Source organism: Polypterus senegalus, chromosome 13 (assembly GCF_016835505.1).
Source record: "Polypterus senegalus isolate Bchr_013 chromosome 13, ASM1683550v1, whole genome shotgun sequence".
NCBI lineage: Eukaryota > Metazoa > Chordata > Cladistia > Polypteriformes > Polypteridae > Polypterus > Polypterus senegalus.
In genome coordinates this window covers 85,918,044-85,938,008 of record NC_053166.1, presented here as the reverse complement: position 1 = coordinate 85,938,008, position 19,965 = coordinate 85,918,044, and the positions used below count along the sequence as shown (strand labels likewise).

Here is a 19,965-nt window from a genome sequence, read left to right as displayed (position 1 = left end):
GAGACATTTTAAAATGTGTCAAAATGCCAGCTTTAATATGGCAATAGAAATCTGAACAAAAAAACATTTTCTAACCAGTCCTGTCACTGTCTGTGTGGAATTTACATATCTTTCTTTATCAGTGTGGATTATTTCTTCTACAAGACACACACACACACACACACATACAGGTTAAGTTAGCTTGGGACTCGAGACTGGCCCAGTGCAGTTTCTCATGGGTGTGTATTTGGGTGCGCCCTGCCACCGACATTCAGCCTATCTTAGGTTGAGTCCCAGCTTTTGGCTCGGTGCCGCCAACTCCCAGTCCAATCTTGCTTTCTGCATTCTAAGAAATCCAATTATTTGACTATTTTCCAAAGCTAAGTCCACAAAACTAACACCGTTCAGCTACTGTAAATGTATGACATTAAACCTGATCCGTTTACCGTATATACTCGCGTATAAGTCAGGTCTTGAAACCCGAAAAATCGATCATAAAATCAGACCCCAACTTATACCTCCATTCAAAAATACAACACTTAACTTTTTTATTTTAAACATCTTCTTGCTTCCTCCAATCTCGCATCAGTTTCTCAAATGCATTGCATTTTGTTGCAGCAGCGCTGTTACCACTTTCTTTAGCTACTTCAATGACTTTTAATTTAAAACCAGCTTCATATTTTTCTTCTGATCGAACGCTCCATCGTAGATAAGGGATGCTTTTATGATAAAGGTGTATGAGGGTGTGAGATACAAAAAACACAAAACAATGCAAAGGTTGCTTTGGAATAGTTTGGGTATTACCGTGTGGTCACGTAGACACAATGCATAGAAAAAAAAGGTTTTGTGCTCCGTGGTTACTCTGTCAGGTGGGCATTAGCGTATTATAATCTCTTGGACCAATAGCATCAGTTTTCGGCATTTAACTTATACAACCAACATTATAAAGTACCTGAAATTATACGGTACAATCAAGCCCTGCCTTATCCGTAGGAGAACTTAAACGCAAGTATATACGGTAGATCAAAGTTGTAATGTGTTGGTTGGTACTTTAATGTATTCTCACTGATTAGATCCCAGTTGAATGTAAAATAATCTGCAAAACAAAGTGCATTACATACATTGTGGAAATTGGTGATTCAAAAGAGTCACAAATTTGCTGTTTTTGCAACTCTACACTTTTTTTAAATTCTTTCTTTCTTTCTTTATTTCTTTTTTAAATACATTTCTGTTGTTTGATTTGATTCACTTTTAGCTTCTTTTGTTTCTGTGCTAAATCCACACCCACAGTTTTTTAATGCACTGGACCGTTGGTTCATCTAAGATGCTGAACTACTGAATCCTCTTTTTTTCCCATGCACTCATACATTTGTGACTAAACTCAACTTTGAGCCTGTTAACTTGTTTTCTACAACCACACTTTTTTTAATATGACAATTACTTTTCATAGCTGCTTGCATTTAGCATGGTAAGATCTTGACTTTCTAGTCGTATGCAAGCTCAGTTTTCAAGAATTATTTTAGCATATTCAAATATAGAATGGCATTATGAATGAAATATCTTCATTACACAACCTTTGATGTACAGTATACTGGTATATTCATTAGGCCATATATTCTTCTCTAAAAATGGTAATATATGGAATATAATAAAAATACAGATACAGTATAACAGACCCTGTCACCAATACCATCCTCAACATGAAAACTTTGAGGAGAAGCTTCATTTCATTATGTTCCGCCAGCACAAAAAAAAAAAAAGATATTCTGGCAGATGAGTACATTTGAGGGGAACTGCATTTCTTAGCCTGTTTCTCATTCCACTTCGTACATCTCCATAAATATGGTAAATTGCAGTTTGTAGACAGAGTGATCATATTACACAGTATATAAATATCCACATACATATTCCATATTGAAAACACAGTAATCAAAGGAAGAAAATATGTTTTCACCTCCTTCGCAGAATTAAATATTATGTTTACTAGAAAAGTAGCTTGTTGACAGAGAAAGGGAAAAATCCTATAATGTACTACTGATTTTTGAAATCAGTAGCAAATAACAAAGAGGCAGTAATACTAGCTGATTATATACACACTGTTTTAAAAAACCTTACTTTAAAACATTTTGTACCATTGAAATTTCAAAATCTTAAAACATGATTTGTAACACTGCCATTATTTTTCTTTGCAATATGTATACCTTAATAGTGCTTTATATACAGCATAACAGCTATAGAATTGTAAAATCAAGCAATATCTCTTCACCTATCATGTGCAACAAATGTTTTATGTTTTTTTTTTTGTTTAATATATGATTGGGTTATTATTGCAAACTTAGGCATATTCTATTTTTGTAAATTTCAAGTTTTTGTTAAAAACGTTTTAAATAGTGGCACTGCAGTCCTGCTGCTAATTAGTGTGTTGGTAGCAACACAGCATAATCTGGAAAGAATAAATTAAAAAAGGGGCCTGAGTTTCTGTGCTTCCAGAAACAACAGAGCGGAAGTAAATTGGTATAAATCAAGCATAAATTGGAAAAACATGCTAGTAGAAAGGCATTGTGGCATTAAACAACACATCTGCCAGCCAAAGTGAGTATACAGGGATTCTGGAATTGAGGCAAAAAAGTGTAAGTTGGATTTTAACACTGGAAACATGGGACCTTGTTACATATAGAATGCTAAGGTGTTCAATACATAGCTCTTATTTGAAAGGATATTTCGAACATCCAAAGGTATTGTCAGTGAAACAGTCAATTGTGCTCTTCTGTGATTCAGACACCATCATCCCTGTACACCATCTTCATTTTTTCTTAGCTTATTGTTTCCAGAATTTCCTTGCTTTCGGCTCTTCCATTTAGAGACATGTGTCCTTGGTTAAGTGAGGGACTAGACTGCGTCTTTCTCAAGTAACTTTCATCTGTTTCACTGCAGAGAAGACTAGCTTCGATTTTTTCTAGGTCATCACTTTCCACCTTTAATTTGGCTTTCAGGAGATGGATATACGTGTCATATCGACTTCTCTGTGTGGATAAAAGACAGCAAAGTAGTATGAGAAAGGTAAACAGGATAAAAAAAATGAAACTGAACAAAATATACAAATACTAAGGGGCTTTGCCCCCTGCTCGCTTCGCTCGCCAACCCCTGTTCCTGCGCTACGCGCTAGCCTCTTTTCAGTTCTGTTGCTCACGTATGGGGATGCAGTTGTACAATTTAAACAGATTTTTATTTTCATGGGAATTGTTACATATGCATAATAGGAACTATTTTACATTACAGCAACTAATTAACCATACTAAAAAAGAGTAAAACGTAATAATTTGAAAATAAATTATGTTTCATGTTGCATAAGAGTTATTCATTACATAATACGATTTTATTTTGTTTGGCTTTGAAATTAACACACAGATACTTTCAAACTTACACTTTTACTGTAAAATTTCAGTAAAAATTATTTTTTGAATTAAATTTCCATCAATATCGCATTGAATTTTGATTGTGTGTTTGGACTTTCATCGTGACAATGCAACATGTAACTGCCCATGATTGAATTTTGTTTCTTTCTCTCTATTAAACTAAACGACTTTTTCGAATGTTTGGCTCTGAGATTTATTAATTGTCTTTGCAAAAGCTATTCTAACGAGCAACTGTTTTTTTTTTTAATAAAATGGCATATCAAGATCTCCTTTGTTGTGTAATGTTATCCATGGAAGATGTACTACATTACCTTTCTTGGATACATCCTTTTTTCTACAGTAATTTGTGTGGAGATTATTCTTTGGGATATGTAAGTTGATGTTTTCATCTTCTGCATGATCACCACCAACTGTTTTAGCATAGTCTATTGATATGCATTTAACCAATTTGCCGTGTAATTGGCCGACATTTTTGGCTTTAATTCATTTGACTTCATCGTTTCTCTGTGCTAGGATTGCCCTTGTACTCATTTTTTCTGTTGATAACCCTTCGTGATGAAATTCTACAATAAGATTAGGTCATAATACGTCTTCTTTAATTAGGAACTTAAAGTGAGGAAAACGTTAAACTTTATAAGAGCCAAGAGAGCAGAAAATCCATTTGTCAAAAGAATTCACATGAATGAGAGGTGAGATTACCGTGTGTGTGGTTGAAAATGGTTGAGAGTAGGGCATGACTTGAAAAAATTTCATGGCCAAGGTCTCAACTCATGGGATTTGAAAAAATCTTCCAAAAAGTTTCGTCACAGGATTTTTTATTATAATAATAAAATATGAAATTGTATATGGAAATCTTTCCTAATGAATACCATACTTTGTTGAATCATAATGAGCCAGATGTCACTGACACACCAAATATAGACAACAGCACCTAGATGTTTCACAAAAGGTTTTTTGGATACTTTATTGACAGCGATAATATTGCATGCATTGAAATTTGTAATATTTACCTATAACTGTTCCTAGTTGTACGTAAAATTGTCCCAAAACAATTTATAAGAACCGTCTGAAGCTGTTAAACACTTTGAGTGGGTTTTAAAAACTCAAACTAGAGAAAATATGAGTTGAATTAGCTGGAGTGGACATAGTGGGCAAGTATCAAGGAAGTTAATAATGAGGAATCCAACCAAGGTACACTTTTAAATAAAACATGCCTAACATGTATAAGGTTGATCATAACGACATCAAAAACAACAATTTTCTTTATCTTGCACTTTTTACACATTTTTTAAATTCAATTTTTTTTTTCTTTTCAAATCATATCATCAAACATAAGGGGCAACATTGTCCCAGAAGTACATCAAGAAGCATGGTAGTAATAAACTGAAAGTAGAATTTATCCATTTAACATTAACAAGATTAAAATAAGGAGGTTCATGGCACAGATTACTAGTTTATTGTGTAGATTGTCTTGTTTTTATAATGGTATACAGCAGTGGTTCCCAAACTCGATCGTGGGGACCCACTGTGGCTGCAGGTTTTTGTTCCAACCAACTTCCACTTTTCATTGGATTCTTAGCCTAATTAAGAGAATGATTATTTCCCAGTTTCTGTGTTTTCAAGTCAATGTAGAAATTACAAACTGTTTTTTATTAAAATGTAATAGGCAGTCATAATAATAATAATGATACATTTTGTTTATTTGTAGGTGCCTTTCTAAACACAAAAGGACACCAAACAATAGACAAAACACAGATTATAAAGAAAAGTAAAATACAAAAGTTAAAATCAAACAGAGGAATTGTAATCAAAGAGAAAAAGCAGTCTTAAACAAAGGAGTATTAAGTTTAGATTTGAAAAGTGAAAATGATTCAATATTTCTAAGCTCAGATGGTAGTGAGTTCCAAAGCTGGGGATTCTGTTTCCCATAGTGGTAAGACAGATGACGGGGACAGTCAAGTGGATGGAGGAAGAGGATCTAAAGGGAATGGCAACATGAAGGAGGTCAGACAGATATGGAGGGACAAGGTTGTGCATAGCCTTAAAAGTTAGTTGGAGAATTTTTAAATTGAATTCGGAACTGAACTGGAAGCCAATGAAGCTGTTGCAAAACGGGAGTGATATGGTGAATAGAGGGGGTTCTAGTAATGATGCGGGCAGCTGAATTCTGGAGTAGTTTAAGCTTATAAAAAGATTTGCGAGAAAGACCAAAAAAAGGGAATTGCAATAATCCAGACGAGAAGTGACAAGGCTATGAACATGGATAGCAGTAGTGTGGGGAGTGAGGGATGGGCGAATTCGATTATGTTACGCAAGTGGAAATATGCAGACCGGAAGATGTTATTGATGTGGGACTGAAAGGATAACGTACTGTCAAGGATGACACCCAGACTCTTAACCTGTGGGGAAGGGGAGACAGAGGAATTATCAATAACAAATGAAAAATGATCAGTTTTGGATAGTGTTGATTTTGTACCAATGAGGAGAACCTCAGTTTTGCCACTATTTAATTTAAGAAAATTTGAAGAAAACCAGGATCTGATTTCTGCTATGCAATCAATATGTGAAAAGGGTGGCAAGGAAGCAGTAGGTTTGATAGTGAGATAGAGCTGGGTGTCATCAGCATAACAGTGGAAGCTAATGTTATATTTATGAAAGATATTACCAAGAGGAAGGAGGCAAAAAATGAAAAGGAGGGGACCCAGGACACAGCGGTGAGTTGGGATGTGAAAGTTTTAAGCTGAACAAACTGAGTGCAGCCTGAGAGGTAGGATCTGAACCAATCTAGTGGAGTGTGGGTAATGCCAATTGAAGATAATCTATTGAGAAGAGTAGTGTGACAAATATTGTCAAAGGCTGCACTCAGATCAAGGAGGATGAGAATAGTAATTAAACCAGAATCAGCTGCCATAAGGAGGTCATTAGTAATTTTTATAAGTGCCGTTTCTGTAATGCGGAGGGGACGAAAACCAGACTGAAACTGTTCATACAGATTATTTTGAGATAAATGAGAATGAAGTTGAATATTTTCAACCTAATTTTCATTCTGCTTTTCCAGGTGTTCTGGTTATTTAATTGATTATTTACTAATTAGTGAGTCTGACCCTGAAGTCGTTGCTGCTTTCATCATTCCTGGTGTCTGCTGTGCTGGTTGTTAACTGTCAGTATTAGGGTTAAATGAAGGGAGCAAACTACACAGGAAAAAGGGAAAATAACAGGAAAACAACAAAAGATAGTTAGGTTAGATAGGTTAATGTCATGTACCTCCGAGCTACGTTGACTGTTCATAGAGGCATGTTTCTCGCGCAGGTGAATCGCCATATGCAGCGTGTGAAACGGTTTGCGAGGGGTATCCCATGGGATCCTTAAAACAATCCTTTAAAACTGAGGTTAAAGCACAATGAAGGAATCAGTCTTTAAAAACCAATAAGCCCTGTGCCTCTGTTTCATTACCGTCTCACCTGCTTCACCAATGCAGGCCCTGCAACAGTCGAGACGCTCTGTCAGCAGCTGACCTTCTCTGTGCCTGACCAGTTCACACAGAGGCAGCGCAAGAGAAAGCTGCGCCAGAGACAGACAGAGGCACACACACAGGCAGCTGGTGGGCGGCTCTCCGTAAGTTTCTCTTGCAAGCGGACACATAACCAGGCGGTGTGTATGCTTCGAGAACGAGGCTGGACGCGGCTTGCGACCGGGCACATGAGCAGGCAGTTTGTATGCTTCGAGTGCGACTGTGGACGCGACAGGACCATCTAGGAAAAATCATGTCGCGAATGTGATTCACTGTATGCAGTGTGTAAAACAGTTTGTTTGTCGCAGAGGTGAATCGGTGTATGCGCCGTGTAGAACAGTTTGCGAGGGGTGTCCCTGTGTCTTTCCAAAAGTGTTCAACCATCAATAAATAATTATGCGGCGTTTGTTATGCCGCAGGTTCACTATTGTGTTGTATTTTGCTCTCTCCAGAGTTCCATCTTTTCATTCACTTACTGTTGTATTTTCACACTAACCTGTTTTAGACAACCGTGTCTAACACAATGAAGTGAGCAGTCTTTAAAAAACGAGTTTTCGGTTACGACGCACGACCACGTGCAGCATAGCAAAGTGTTGTACACGCTACATACAGCAATTCGCATCCGCGACAAACATGCGTCTTCATAGATGCTCCTGCACTTTGTACACACCCCCCTCCCACCTTGCTACGCCGCACGGACGATTGTGTGTTGGTTCGTTCCGTGCATTGTTATAATGTTGCTTTTCTTGCTGATTTATTACATTACCGATTTTGCAAATGTTAAATTTTCTCCCTGTGCTTAAAAATGATTAAAAAACCGGCCTGATTATGCGGCGTATGGTACACCGCGGGTTGGCTAGTACTTTTTAAAAGGCTAACATTTTTGTCACAGTGATAAAATGGTAAAAAGATTATTGAATGAATCAACCGACCTCAAATATTAAGTAGTGCTCTTTAAGTCTGTACTCTTCTGCTTCCTTAGACTTGAGAGTTTTGTCAGCAGGGTGGGAGTTGTGCTCCTCCACTTCCTCCAAAATTTGTTTTAATTTGTTTTCATGGGACCTCAATTGTTCCTCCTGTAAAATAAGTTACAAAGCAACTTCAAAATCTGTATTCTCTCATTCGGTTAATGATATACACAAGGCTCTGGACTCAGTTAAAATAGTTGTAATATTCTTTTCCACTACAGAATAACATCTTTAGCTTAAAAGGAACTAATAAGAAGTCTCATGCTAATTTACCAATGAGTAAGTTATATAAAACACCGCTAAATAATCACCATGTCTAAACCACAGGTCCTATTTATTGGCTACTTAAAAAAATATGTCATGTCATGCCAGCTGAGCTTGTCTAGGATCCAACTTTACAAAGAAAATGTAACCTAATTAGGCGGCAGAGGATTTTATGCCGGTGCTTCCATCAGAATGATTAAGCCGCCCTGCCTGAATCTTTAGGTTTTTAGTAAAGCAGCTGTCTGGACAATGGCCAGCCAAAACAGAAGCAGAGGGCAGGTGCTTTATGTTGAAGATGCTGCTTGGTATGTGCCAAAAAATGGTTTATAGAACTATTAATGCACTGTTTGGTTCATTTATTTGCAAAGAAGTACTTAAAATTGATATATATTTACTGGCTACAGCTAAAAGATTCATCAACTCATATTTATATTCTGCAGTTCAGGAGCTGTATTTTTGTGGTCTGTTAGAACTTAAAAGGCTGTTCAACAGGTGTTGGAACTCAATGCAACTGTATAAATTATGTTTTACTGAGATGTCCTTTTACTAGTGTAATGTGCTAGTCTCTTCTTTATAGGACAGTGAGATCTAAATGATTACTGTTCCTTTTAATATTGATGAATATATATTGATATAACCTAAAATGTAATCTCATCCCATTATATTCAGACTGAACTTATGTTATGTTTTTCAAAGTGTCAATGCACATTGTAAAACATTAAGCCAGAAAGAGTTTTATAATAAATGCTCCATTCCAAAGTTTCATTCAGAACACCTCTCCAAACCAGACACAGTAAAATGTGAAAGAATAAGAAAAAGTAATCACTCAGAAATGGGAATATGGCTGGAAGGTCTGCACAAATTGAACATGCTCTGTTTGAGTATCTTCTATGAATACTTTAAAAAGTGGAGATGGCATTGATGAACTGTAACAACATACTAAAAGCATTCTGAGTTATTTCCTATACAGAAAATTAAATTTTCCAAAACGTAAGTAAAATAAGACATAATCTTCCCATCAATGTATACAAGTTACTTTGTTGCAACTGTCTGTGCACCACTCCCTTTATGATTACATATATTTTCAGATGGACAATATTGCTGAAAATGAAAATGGAAAGATTCTTATAAAGGTTATAAGAGGAAAACTTCCCTGCAGTATTGCAGCTGTCAAAAGAATACTGTACTACCCCTGAGGATTAGTGAAAGCAGAAAATAGGAATAGTTCTTCCTTCTCTCTTTTTCACAGAACCAATTTTGGATACCCTGACTTTAACGTGAACCAAGTGTGAGATCCTAAATGGAAGGATCTGAAATGCTAACCACTTATAGAACAATGGGACGCAAACAAAGGTTCAGAAGAACAGTTTCTCTCTGTCCGTCTGTGCCTTATTCTCTCATATAAATGAATTTATCTTTCTCTTTTGTGCATACATGGATGTATGATCAATCAAAATTAGTAAAGAGTTTCCACCTCAACATCCTGGAGGCCCACAACTCAGATAATGAAAGCAATACACCATCTCAGAAGATTGAATGAAACACTTGGTCAGTCACACACCCAAGAAAGCTGCCTCAGTGAGCACACAAGAAGCTGCTTACCAGTCACCACTGTCTGTCACAGTGAAAATTGGTTGACACAGTTCAGCCACAACTAGCTGCTCCCTAAGGGTTTGCTTCATCAATTAAAAAGCTAAGAATTTTTTGTTTTGTCTCATCATTGTTTATAGGCATTTCACTAGTTTTATGTAAGGATTTTCCAAATTAGCAAAATAGGGTAGTCAGCTAATAGTGTAGTATATACTAGGGTTGTGGAGTGTAAATGTCTTTTAGCCTTATTATGAGACTGCTTAGTGTCTTTATTATAAAGTTTTACTACACGTACAGATCAAACTACAGTAAGTACTAAAAGGAGTGAGATTCTCCCCTCTCACGGGTTGCAACCTCTTAACACATATAATGTGCGATTCGGCAGTAAGACCCAATAAAACTGCCAGTCTCCCCACTACATGCTTGAAGTGTCCTTCACTTGTAGCAATAACATTCAGTAACACTGCCAGTAGTACTCTACAAACCTTATTCTAATGATCAACTCCTATTTCAAAACAGGACTTCCACTTAGCTATTTTATAGCATTACTCTCTGCTGAAACCTTTTGCCAAGCCCAAAGTCCCCCAGACAATAGTAGGTAATTTCCTCCATATGGCAACCCAAAATAATCCACCATGTGACATGGAGCCATTCTGCACCGTTCATGCTCACTGGTAGCCCCAAAGCATTCCTAAACATTAATATTAGATATACTGTCAAAATACACATTTCCTTAGTTGATTATTTTGGAAGATTAGGAAAGTGAGTGAAGCTGTGAAATCATAAAGGAAGTAGTAGTGCAGGACCTTCTTTGCATAGCTAAGCATGCAGACATGGAATCAGTGCTATCCAAAGACTCAAACTATAGATGTTCACTACTGAACTGAAAACTACATACAGCCATGCCCTTCATTTTAGGATAATAATAATTTAATAAGATCAACTATCCTGGAAAATGAATTTCTATAATTTATTAATTTTAATGGTAGTAAATATTCAGCTGGTTGCACAAGTTAATGGCAAGTGATCTGACAACAACAGAAAAAACAATTAATGATAAAATGGTGTCCTTGCTGAGTGCCACATCCTAGAACAAAGAAATCAAAATGTTTACATTTATAGCTTATATGTACCGAGACTTCATAGTCACAGTATATTACCGTAAAACAACAGAAGTAGCAACCAACAAAGTAGTAGTATTTTAACAAAGTTTACTGTCCACTGTCACTCACAGAGCAGCCCAGTAAAGTGACAGTAAGTCTGCCTGTGCGAAATCAGAAGGGATTAGAACTGAATTCCATGAGGAAAATAGATCTTCAAAACAGGGGACCTATATGATGGACAGAGGAATTTCAAATGTTTTGCATGTCTGCCTTTTGTTTTGAAGACCGGTTGCTCCATCCTCAGCCCTTTGTTCATTATTCCGGCACAAGTATAACCAGCCTCTTGTTGACATTAACGGCCATAGCCTCAGCAGCACCATGAAATATTTTCCCGCATGTATCTCCACCTCTGACATCATTTTTGCAGAGACTCCCTCGTACCCAGTGCAGGATATAAACCTGCCTTTATGTGGCTTAAGGATATGCAAGGGGAGGGACTACCGACACATATATTAACAGTACATAAGCACAACAATAAAAAAAACGGCCCTTTGCATCTGTTACAATATAATAGTTTCAAGTTTCAATGATTTAATTTGCCACTGGCGAACTAAGTAGAGATGATAATCGCCAAACCTATTTTTGATTGCATTTGCGATCGTTTCAGTTGCAGTTTGGAGCCAAGGTGGCACCATGGATTAGGCCACTCGGACGTTGCTTCTAGGCTTCATTTGGCCTATGGGCCACCATTTGAATAGGCCTGCACTAGAGTTTGTTTTAATGAAGAATAACCTGGAAATAAGCAGTAAGCAGAAATGAGTATTTCCAATTTATTATCAGTGGCAACCTGTACATGTCACATATAATGTAAGAGCATTTCCTAGTTACATAAGATACATAAATGTTTTACTAAATGATAGTGCATAATCTAAGGGAGGTTCCTATAGCTCCCATAAGATGAATTGAATTGGCATATTCTAACTATTTCTAGCTTATCTGACTAAACATTATTCTCAGTTAGTAATCAGCCTTGCCATGTGTAAGGTGTAGAGGGCACATGATTTTAAACCATGCCTTTCGTTCCTTGTGTGCGTGTTTTGTGTGCCAAGTAACATGTAAGACAAAGTACTGAATTGAAAGTGTAGTGCCATATGTTTAAAGCGTACAAAAGAAGAAGTTAAGAATCTTTAAGTATAGAAAAGCTATGCCTTTTATTCTAATTGTCATTTTTTTTCTTTATTCTTGTGTGGATTGTTTGCTTTGAACTTTCACTAAATATTTTAAAACTAACTTTTAGACTCAGAGATTTCTTTTGGCACGCGTTTTACCCGTGCTTGAACTTGCCTTACACTCTTGCAGCTACATATAATAATTACTAGTATCATATCGGAAAGGACCTGCTGTAGTCCAGGAAAGGAGGAGCCCAATAAATTATAAAGTAAGAAAAACTCCAAAATCAGAAAGTAACAGAAATGTTGTTACATGTTAAACTATTAAAGGGATGTTACAGCAGACAGGGTTTTAACACTAGAATTACCAGAGCCTACGAAAAAACTCGTAATTCCGTCCCACCTTAAATTGCTTCTTAAATCCCTTCACACCTCTCCGCCAGTGTCCTTTGTCTTCTAAATGTGCTGATAAAGAGAAGCTAGGAGCTATTCCATCCCCCCACCAATTTAGAACGTGCACGAACTTCTCCAAGCCCATGCCTTGATTGAGTATCTGGGAGTGAAGTGGAGTTTTAGAGTGGAAATAATAGATTGATATTTGGAACACACGCATTTCATGTCTGTTCCGTTTCTACAGTAATCTGTGTACACACATTGTTAAAACAGAAACGTTTTTTTATATTCTAGTAGTAGATGACAAAATGTTGGCATAAACTATATAATGTATGAAGCCTGAAGTCCAAATAGCAAAGAAACATTTTCATAAAAGGTTTAAATATAACACAACAATTGCACTTTTATTCAAAAATATAACTGCAGAAACAAAAAGCCGCCTTAACATGCGACATTGACAGCAAGTTATTATAACTTCCTCCGTGGTGTAATAGAATCAGTTCTCGCCTTGGAATCTAAATGTCACGAGTTCGATTCTGCACTATTCCGTTTTGAGAAGTAAACTGCTCTTAGTCTTACTATTTTAGAATAAAAGCATACATTTGATTTCAGTCTGTAACAGCCGGTGCAATTTATGATCCTTGTGAAGGTTAGATTTTTTTTTTTTAAATTCACTTTTCATTCTCTCAGTCGCGTTCAGAATCAATCCATACAACCTCATTTGACACGGCTGTTTTCACAAAAGACGCGCTTTAGCTCTGCAGTGTACCACGATGCATATTAACGCCCCCCTCCCCATCCGGTTCTGACACACAAACGCTGGCGAAGCTGCCTTCTTCGTATCTCACCGTCACTTGATTTTCTTTTTATTCAGTTTTATTGAGTGTTCCTGCCAGTCCCCGCATGTTGCTGTATGCTGTTTCTTTTGTACTCCAGGACATGCAGAGGAAAGAATGGTAAAGAGCAGTAACTTCGGCGCTATATGCAATAATCAGACACTCCCCATCTGCCCGTGTCGTTCAAACACAGGAACACATGTTGGTGTTAAAGTATAACAAAAGTGCACTTTTATTCAAGTGCACTTTTTCCATCGCCTTTTTCTGTAAGAAGCAATGTACACACTTCTCTCTATGCTGTGGTTTCTATTACACACCTGAAAGAAAGAGACGATACATGTGAAAATATCATCGCACTAATCCAATATTATTTGAAAACGAACAGCGTCAGATCGGGTGTGAATTTATGCAGGAACTGGAAATTCCCTGATGCGGGACCTTCCCCCAGGGAAAAAAGTACAGTGGCAGGTGCTCATTCAGTGTAATAGGAACCATAGCACAGAGAGATGTGTACCATTCTCTCCTCTGCATGTCCTGGAGTACAAAAGAAACAGCATACAGCAACATGCGGGGACTGGCAGGAACACTCAATAAAACTGAATAAAAAGAAAATCAAGTGACGGTGAGATACGAAGAAGGCAGCTTCGCCAGCGTTTGTGTGTCAGAACCTTTTGGGGGGGTGCGTTAGTATGCATCATGGTACAACGCAGAGCTATAGCACGTTTGTATTCTGTTATACTTTTACCCCTATATATGTTCCTGTGTTTGAACGACACGGGCAGATGGGGAGTGTCTGATTATTGCATATAGCGCCGAAGTTACTGCTCTTTTTTTTGAATAAAAGCGCAATTGTTGTGTTATATTTGAACCTTGTATGAAAATGTTTCTTTGCTATTTGGACTTCAGGCTTCATACATTATATAGTTTATGCCAACATTTTTTCATCTACTACTAGAATATAAAAAACGTTTCTGTTTTAACAATGTGTTGACACAGATTACTTGAGAAACGGAACAGACATGAAATGCGTGTGTTCCAAACAACGATCTATTATTTCCACTCTAAAACTCCACTTCACTCCCAGATACTCAATCAAGGCATGGGCTTGGAGAAGTTCGTGCACGTTCTAAATTGGTGGGGGGATGGAATAGCCGGCTGCTCCTAGCTTCTCTTTATCAGCACATTTAGAAGACAAAGGACGCTGGCGGAGAGGTGTGAAGGGATTTAAGAAGCAATTTAAGGTGGGACGGAATTACGAGTTTTTTCGTAGGCTCTGGTAATTCTAGTGTTAAAGAAAGCTATTGTAATGCCATTAATTCCCATACTGGAAGATTTAATGGCATCACAAATGGAACAACTGACAAACCTAGTCAAGAAAAAAAAAAAAAACAAAGATTTTTCTAGCCTCTCATGGAAAAAAGCATAATAATCACTAAGCCAGGGGTAAAAATTCAAATGTGACCCTACAAAATTGCTGGAGTTCACAGAACTGCCATTCTAGATGAAGCAATAGTGAATGCTATGCTTAGATAGATTGCATATCATTATGATAATAAGTGTATCTACTTCTGTGTTGATTTTAGACAATTAAAATGGCTGCCAAAATAAACTCGGCCCCAACGCCCTGAAATAAAATAAGTAGCCTTGGAAAACAGGTGATAGATGACTGGAGAAACAGATTTAATTAATTTATAATACGCCAGAATGGATAAATATTTTCAACAGAAGATGTTGTAAGATTTGTTATATGTTAGAGGAATACAGCGGTTACATTTATGAGACTCAGAAATTTAATTTCAGAAATTGTGTTTTCTTCATGTGGATTTTTTTTCAGCAATTAACTGTTTAGTTCATTTTCTTTGTTTTTAAATCATACCTGGGAAAGTTTAGTAGTAGATGAAGGTAGAAGAGGTCTACAAAACTTTTTCATAGAACCAATGGCAGCTGGAAATGCTGGTGCAGAGAACAGAGCTGCAACTATATTTATTCTTAAAATCCACGACAGCATCTCCTCTTCACTCCTGAAAGGTTAAAAAGCTTAATTATTTAGTTTTGGCAGTTTTGTAATATTATAAAATGAACACATTACCGATAAATATTATTTATTATTATTTATTATTTATTTACATTATTTACAAGCAGAACTGATTACTGAAATGCACTACATTTAGGTAGCTCAATTCTGTGTCCTTTCATGGTATATTAATGATAAAATGCAGTCCCTAGGATCATAACAGAAATAAGGAAATATGATGCTATTTCTATTCTTATAAATTTCCCCTTGTAACAAATAAAACAGCTATCTATCTATCTATCTATCTATCTATCTATCTATCTATCTATCTATCTATCCTCATTTATTCCCAGTTAAAATCATGAAGTAGACGAACAGAAAACATACAGTATACAGTATATAAAAAGGTCTTACGGTGCTTGAAAGAGGAATACTCTCCAGTCTGCGGTTTTTAACTTGAGAACATTTGGTCTTTTGCTGTAATCTGTGGCTTTTGTTGCTAAGGCATGGTGTATGCGAATGGCATTCTTCAAATCAACTTCTGAAAGTTCTTTATCAGGCTTGTATTCATCCTATAAACAAGAAACAAGAAATCTTATCTGTACATATAATAACAAAAAATAACAGAAATCTAAAATACATAGTATAAAGAATTACAAAATATATTGTATGCAAACAAATACCTTAATGCAATTAGTGTTGGCTACCTTGATAATTTTTGTGTTAATGTCAAGGACTTGAGTAATTAAAAATAACGTCTTATGAAACAAAATAAGGGGAAAAAAAGAAAAAGATAAAATTTACCATTATTTCAAAATGGCTGATGTGATGAGAAGTATGCCTGTCCATAAAGATATAACCTTAACTATAAGTTACATCCAATTATGCAATACTGGTGCTACAAGATGTAAAAGCAAGGGATTGAATACCTCTAGCCTGTATAGCTCCTCTTGTCTTCTTAATGTTTTTCTAGTACCACATTAAAAATTATTTTAAGTATTACAGAGAACAAAATTTCAGTGTAGAATTTGTTGTTCAATAATATACTGGTCAAAACACTGAACCCACTTAGTCCAATTCATTGGTTGCAGGGAGCAGGAGTCTATAGTGAAAGCATAAGGAGCAGGGCAAGAAACAATGTTTGGATCAAGTATTTAAATAATTATCAAAACTGTATTTTATCCAAAAAAAAAACTTTTAAAGATTAACCAGAAAAGCTCAGTTCTAAATCATAGTGAATTTTCATTGTGCTTGAAAATTAACACAAAAACAGTAAATTACTCAAAAAAGGGAAAAGGCAGGTTGTTAGAAGTGCCGCTGACCTTGCCAATTGGCATTGTATAATTAAATTTTAATTATTTCATCAATCATACTCCTGTCCTTCCCATTTCTCTCACTAAACAGCTGCACCGCAAATGTTACAATTCTAAAATTTTATATAGAAAAAGAGATTGCTGTTTTTTTTTTATATTTCTGTTGCAAGTAACAGTATTGAACGCTTGTACCCAAACAAGAATTGCTGCCTCTCTCTTCCAGCTCACACTTGATATTTGTATATTCTTATAACCTCCAAAAATCTTTTCTTGTTACCACTTTTGGACATTGCTACTCAGGTATGAATTGCCATCTCCTGCAGAATTGTATTGGAATGAATTTGCATTGTTTTTGTAACTGTTGCTGCGGTCTATAACCTGCTTGACCTGGCTGCAATAAACAGCCATATTTGTATTGCAGTGTTTGGGAAAGAGAAAAAGCAGGAGACAGTTCATCCTGGATATGGCATTGGAGCTCCACTAGAACTTTATGATGGTCTAGGTGGGTACAGTGTCCAATGAGTAAGTGCTCCTCTTTCAAGTTCGTCACCACATTGGTCCCATCAGATGGGGTCAGTGTCAGGTAGGAAGATGCACATGCAAGAAAACAATGAAGAGCTGTATAAAGTGCCACCATTTTGTGTGCAGAAGCTGCTTCTAAGAAACCCCAAGAATCTGGGTGGGCTACTAATGTGAACTGTTTTGTAATTAACCACCATATCACTTGTGAAATGTTTTAGCATGGATATAAATTTTAAACCAAGTATAAAGGAAAAATATTGTTTTTTAGCATGTTTTCAGCTGAGTGAAGTGTCTTGTTTTCCTTTTCACAAATAAATACCAATGCTGTTTTACGCTGAGTAATAGCACAACAGTAGAAACAGTAAGCCAAACACAGAACAGCACTATATCTAGTAATCTCATGAAAAAATCAGGGAAACATGACAATTCACAAACAAAATAATCATGCAGGACACTGCAGAGCACCCGTATGTGTAAATTCACAGAACACACATACAAGTCTCACAGCAGGTGCAATTCCCACAATCATTGTGGCAATGCTACAACAAATATGCTGCAGTCGTACTGTGAAAGATAAAACAGATATATAAAGACACTGGCAGCTGTAAGGAAGACACTGGCAGCTGTAAGGAAGACACTGGCAGCTGTAAGGAAGACACTGGCAGCTGTAAAACCCAGCAAAACCAAAGGAAAAATATCATTAAATTGTCTAGCAGTTTCAAAACAGCAGATATCTTACCTGCTACTCTTCTTCCTTTTCTAAATGAAATGACTACCACAATGGGACAGGCTAATGCAAACATTCCAAGTACAACTAGGTGTCTCAAACACATGCCGTGCAATAAGTACAAATCATGATAACGTTAAAGCAGCATAACAATTAAAGGAATTACAAAGGTAGCAGGAAAGAAACAAATAGTAAATGTTGAGAGGTGTTAAAGCAGAGACTCATCTCATCCTAAGGCACCAGATGCCAATGTCCAGCTTACCTGGATTCTTGCAGTGAACCAGCTGTAAGAACACTAGAGTGTTTTTTGGGTGTGTCTGTCTTTTATTGGTATTGTATTATTGTCACTTTTCTATGTAGACATGCAAGTTAAGAATTTACATGTAATACAATAAAGTTAAACTTAAATCACTAGTAGGGACTAAAAAACTCTCCTTAGGACCAATGGCCATACAACTTTCAAGGTAATGCACCCAGCTACCAAAGCTATGAGGGAGTCAAGAATATATCAAGCATCCAGCAAAACTGAAATAGGAGAAGCAAAACACCTGGGAGAGAACACAAAGGTCACCAAGTGTAGAAATGTAGATTAAGGAATGCACCTTGAAAACACTACGTAAAGACACACAGTACATAACTGGCCCAGTAACTCTAACAGTCTTGTGGAGCTACTTTCTGGAACAAAATTGTAAATGCCTGGTGAATAAACACATGTTAATTAATCTGAAATATGGATTGCTTACGATGAATAATAATACATTTTATTTATATAGCGCTTTTCCCATAATCAAGAAGATGAAGAAATGAAGCGTATCTTTTATATGTTACATCTGAAGATCAGCATTATAAACTTTAAAACACAAAACTGAATAACTTACCTCTAGTGTGTTAAAACAAGTAAAAGAAACAGACAGGGAAGTGGACAATTCCGTGAAAGTAAACTTGTGTATGTATCTATCAAATCTGCACAGAAATTATATTTGGACCAACTGGTCTTATAAGCCATATACATAACAACATAAAAATCGTTCTATCTCTTGATTAATGTCTTTGGTCTGTTCCTTTGACCTGGGTGTAATAATTGAAGGCCATCTTAATTAAAATGATCTGGAATAATCACGTCCACAAAGACAGAATAAATTGAAGTTCTCTATCTGCTACAACAGAAATTATGCAGACAAAAAGTGTATTAAAAAACAGAATGCTTTGATTCTCTCTAAAACAATGTCAGCCTGGATGTCTGAGGGCTAGTTTATACTGGATAAAAAAGTAGAAAGTCTAAACCGACAGCTGGAAGCCCAACAGAACCACTGGACTAGTTCCCATCTATATATATAATTCACTAAGGCAAGACACCCATGGAAAACATGGGTAAGACACCTATGGCGCACGCAGGAAGGAGTCACGCCCACCAACGAGTTTTCGGTTACGACGCATGACCGCGTGGACCATAGCAAACTGTTTTACACGCTACATACAGCAATTTGCATCCGCAACAAACATGCATCTTCTTAGATGCTCCTGCAGGAACACGGAAAGTCTATGTGAGTCACAGGTGCATCTGGACTGTGCAAAGACGACAACAACTTAAGTGACGAGTTTGAATGTTGGCACATGAGCGATGGCGGTCCGGCAGTTTTCAGTCACGGACAATTGTGTGTTGGTTCGTTCCGTGCATTGTTACAATGTTGCTTTTCTTGCTGATTTATTACATTACCAATTTTTCCAATGTTAATTTTCTCCCTGTGCTTAAAAATCATAAAAAAATTGGCCTGATTATGCGGCGGGTTGGCTAGTTGATAATAAACTTCCATGACTTTATCTGGACAAGACAAAAGATATAAACATCTATTAGGTTATGATACATCAGGAAAAAGATCTGTGAGGAATCCTGTGCCCAATTGGGTGCCAAAACTAATTCTTATCTATTTACTAAAAACATCTTAGTATTTAGTGTTGTGCTGGATGGCTGGGGGTCCTCCACAGTCGGGACGCCTGGAGGGACTGGGACAGTAGCAATACCTTACTTGGGCCACGAGAGGGCAGCCGCCCTGGTCTGCGTGGGGGCCACAGGAGCAAAGCTTGGAAGCTCATCCCGGTTGGGGCCCGTGGTAACCACCAGGGGGAACCCAGATAATTATGGAGCCCTGGAAGGCACAC

The 19,965-nt window shown here is 36.9% G+C and overlaps 1 protein-coding gene across 1 annotated transcript in view; it reads right to left on the bottom strand.

The window, feature by feature from the left end:
* Positions 1 to 835: 835 nt before the first annotated feature.
* The window catches only part of psd2 (pleckstrin and Sec7 domain containing 2), a 141,646-nt gene continuing 122,516 nt past the window's right edge, over positions 836 to 19,965 (bottom strand). The window contains exons 11-14 of the mRNA XM_039774089.1: positions 15,658 to 15,815; positions 15,106 to 15,250; positions 7,839 to 7,982; positions 836 to 3,002 (exon numbers count right to left, since the gene is read on the bottom strand). Of these exons, the coding sequence (XP_039630023.1) occupies positions 2,793 to 3,002; positions 7,839 to 7,982; positions 15,106 to 15,250; positions 15,658 to 15,815 (657 nt within the window). The 3' untranslated portion in view covers positions 836 to 2,792. The remainder of the gene's footprint in view (positions 3,003 to 7,838; positions 7,983 to 15,105; positions 15,251 to 15,657; positions 15,816 to 19,965) is intronic.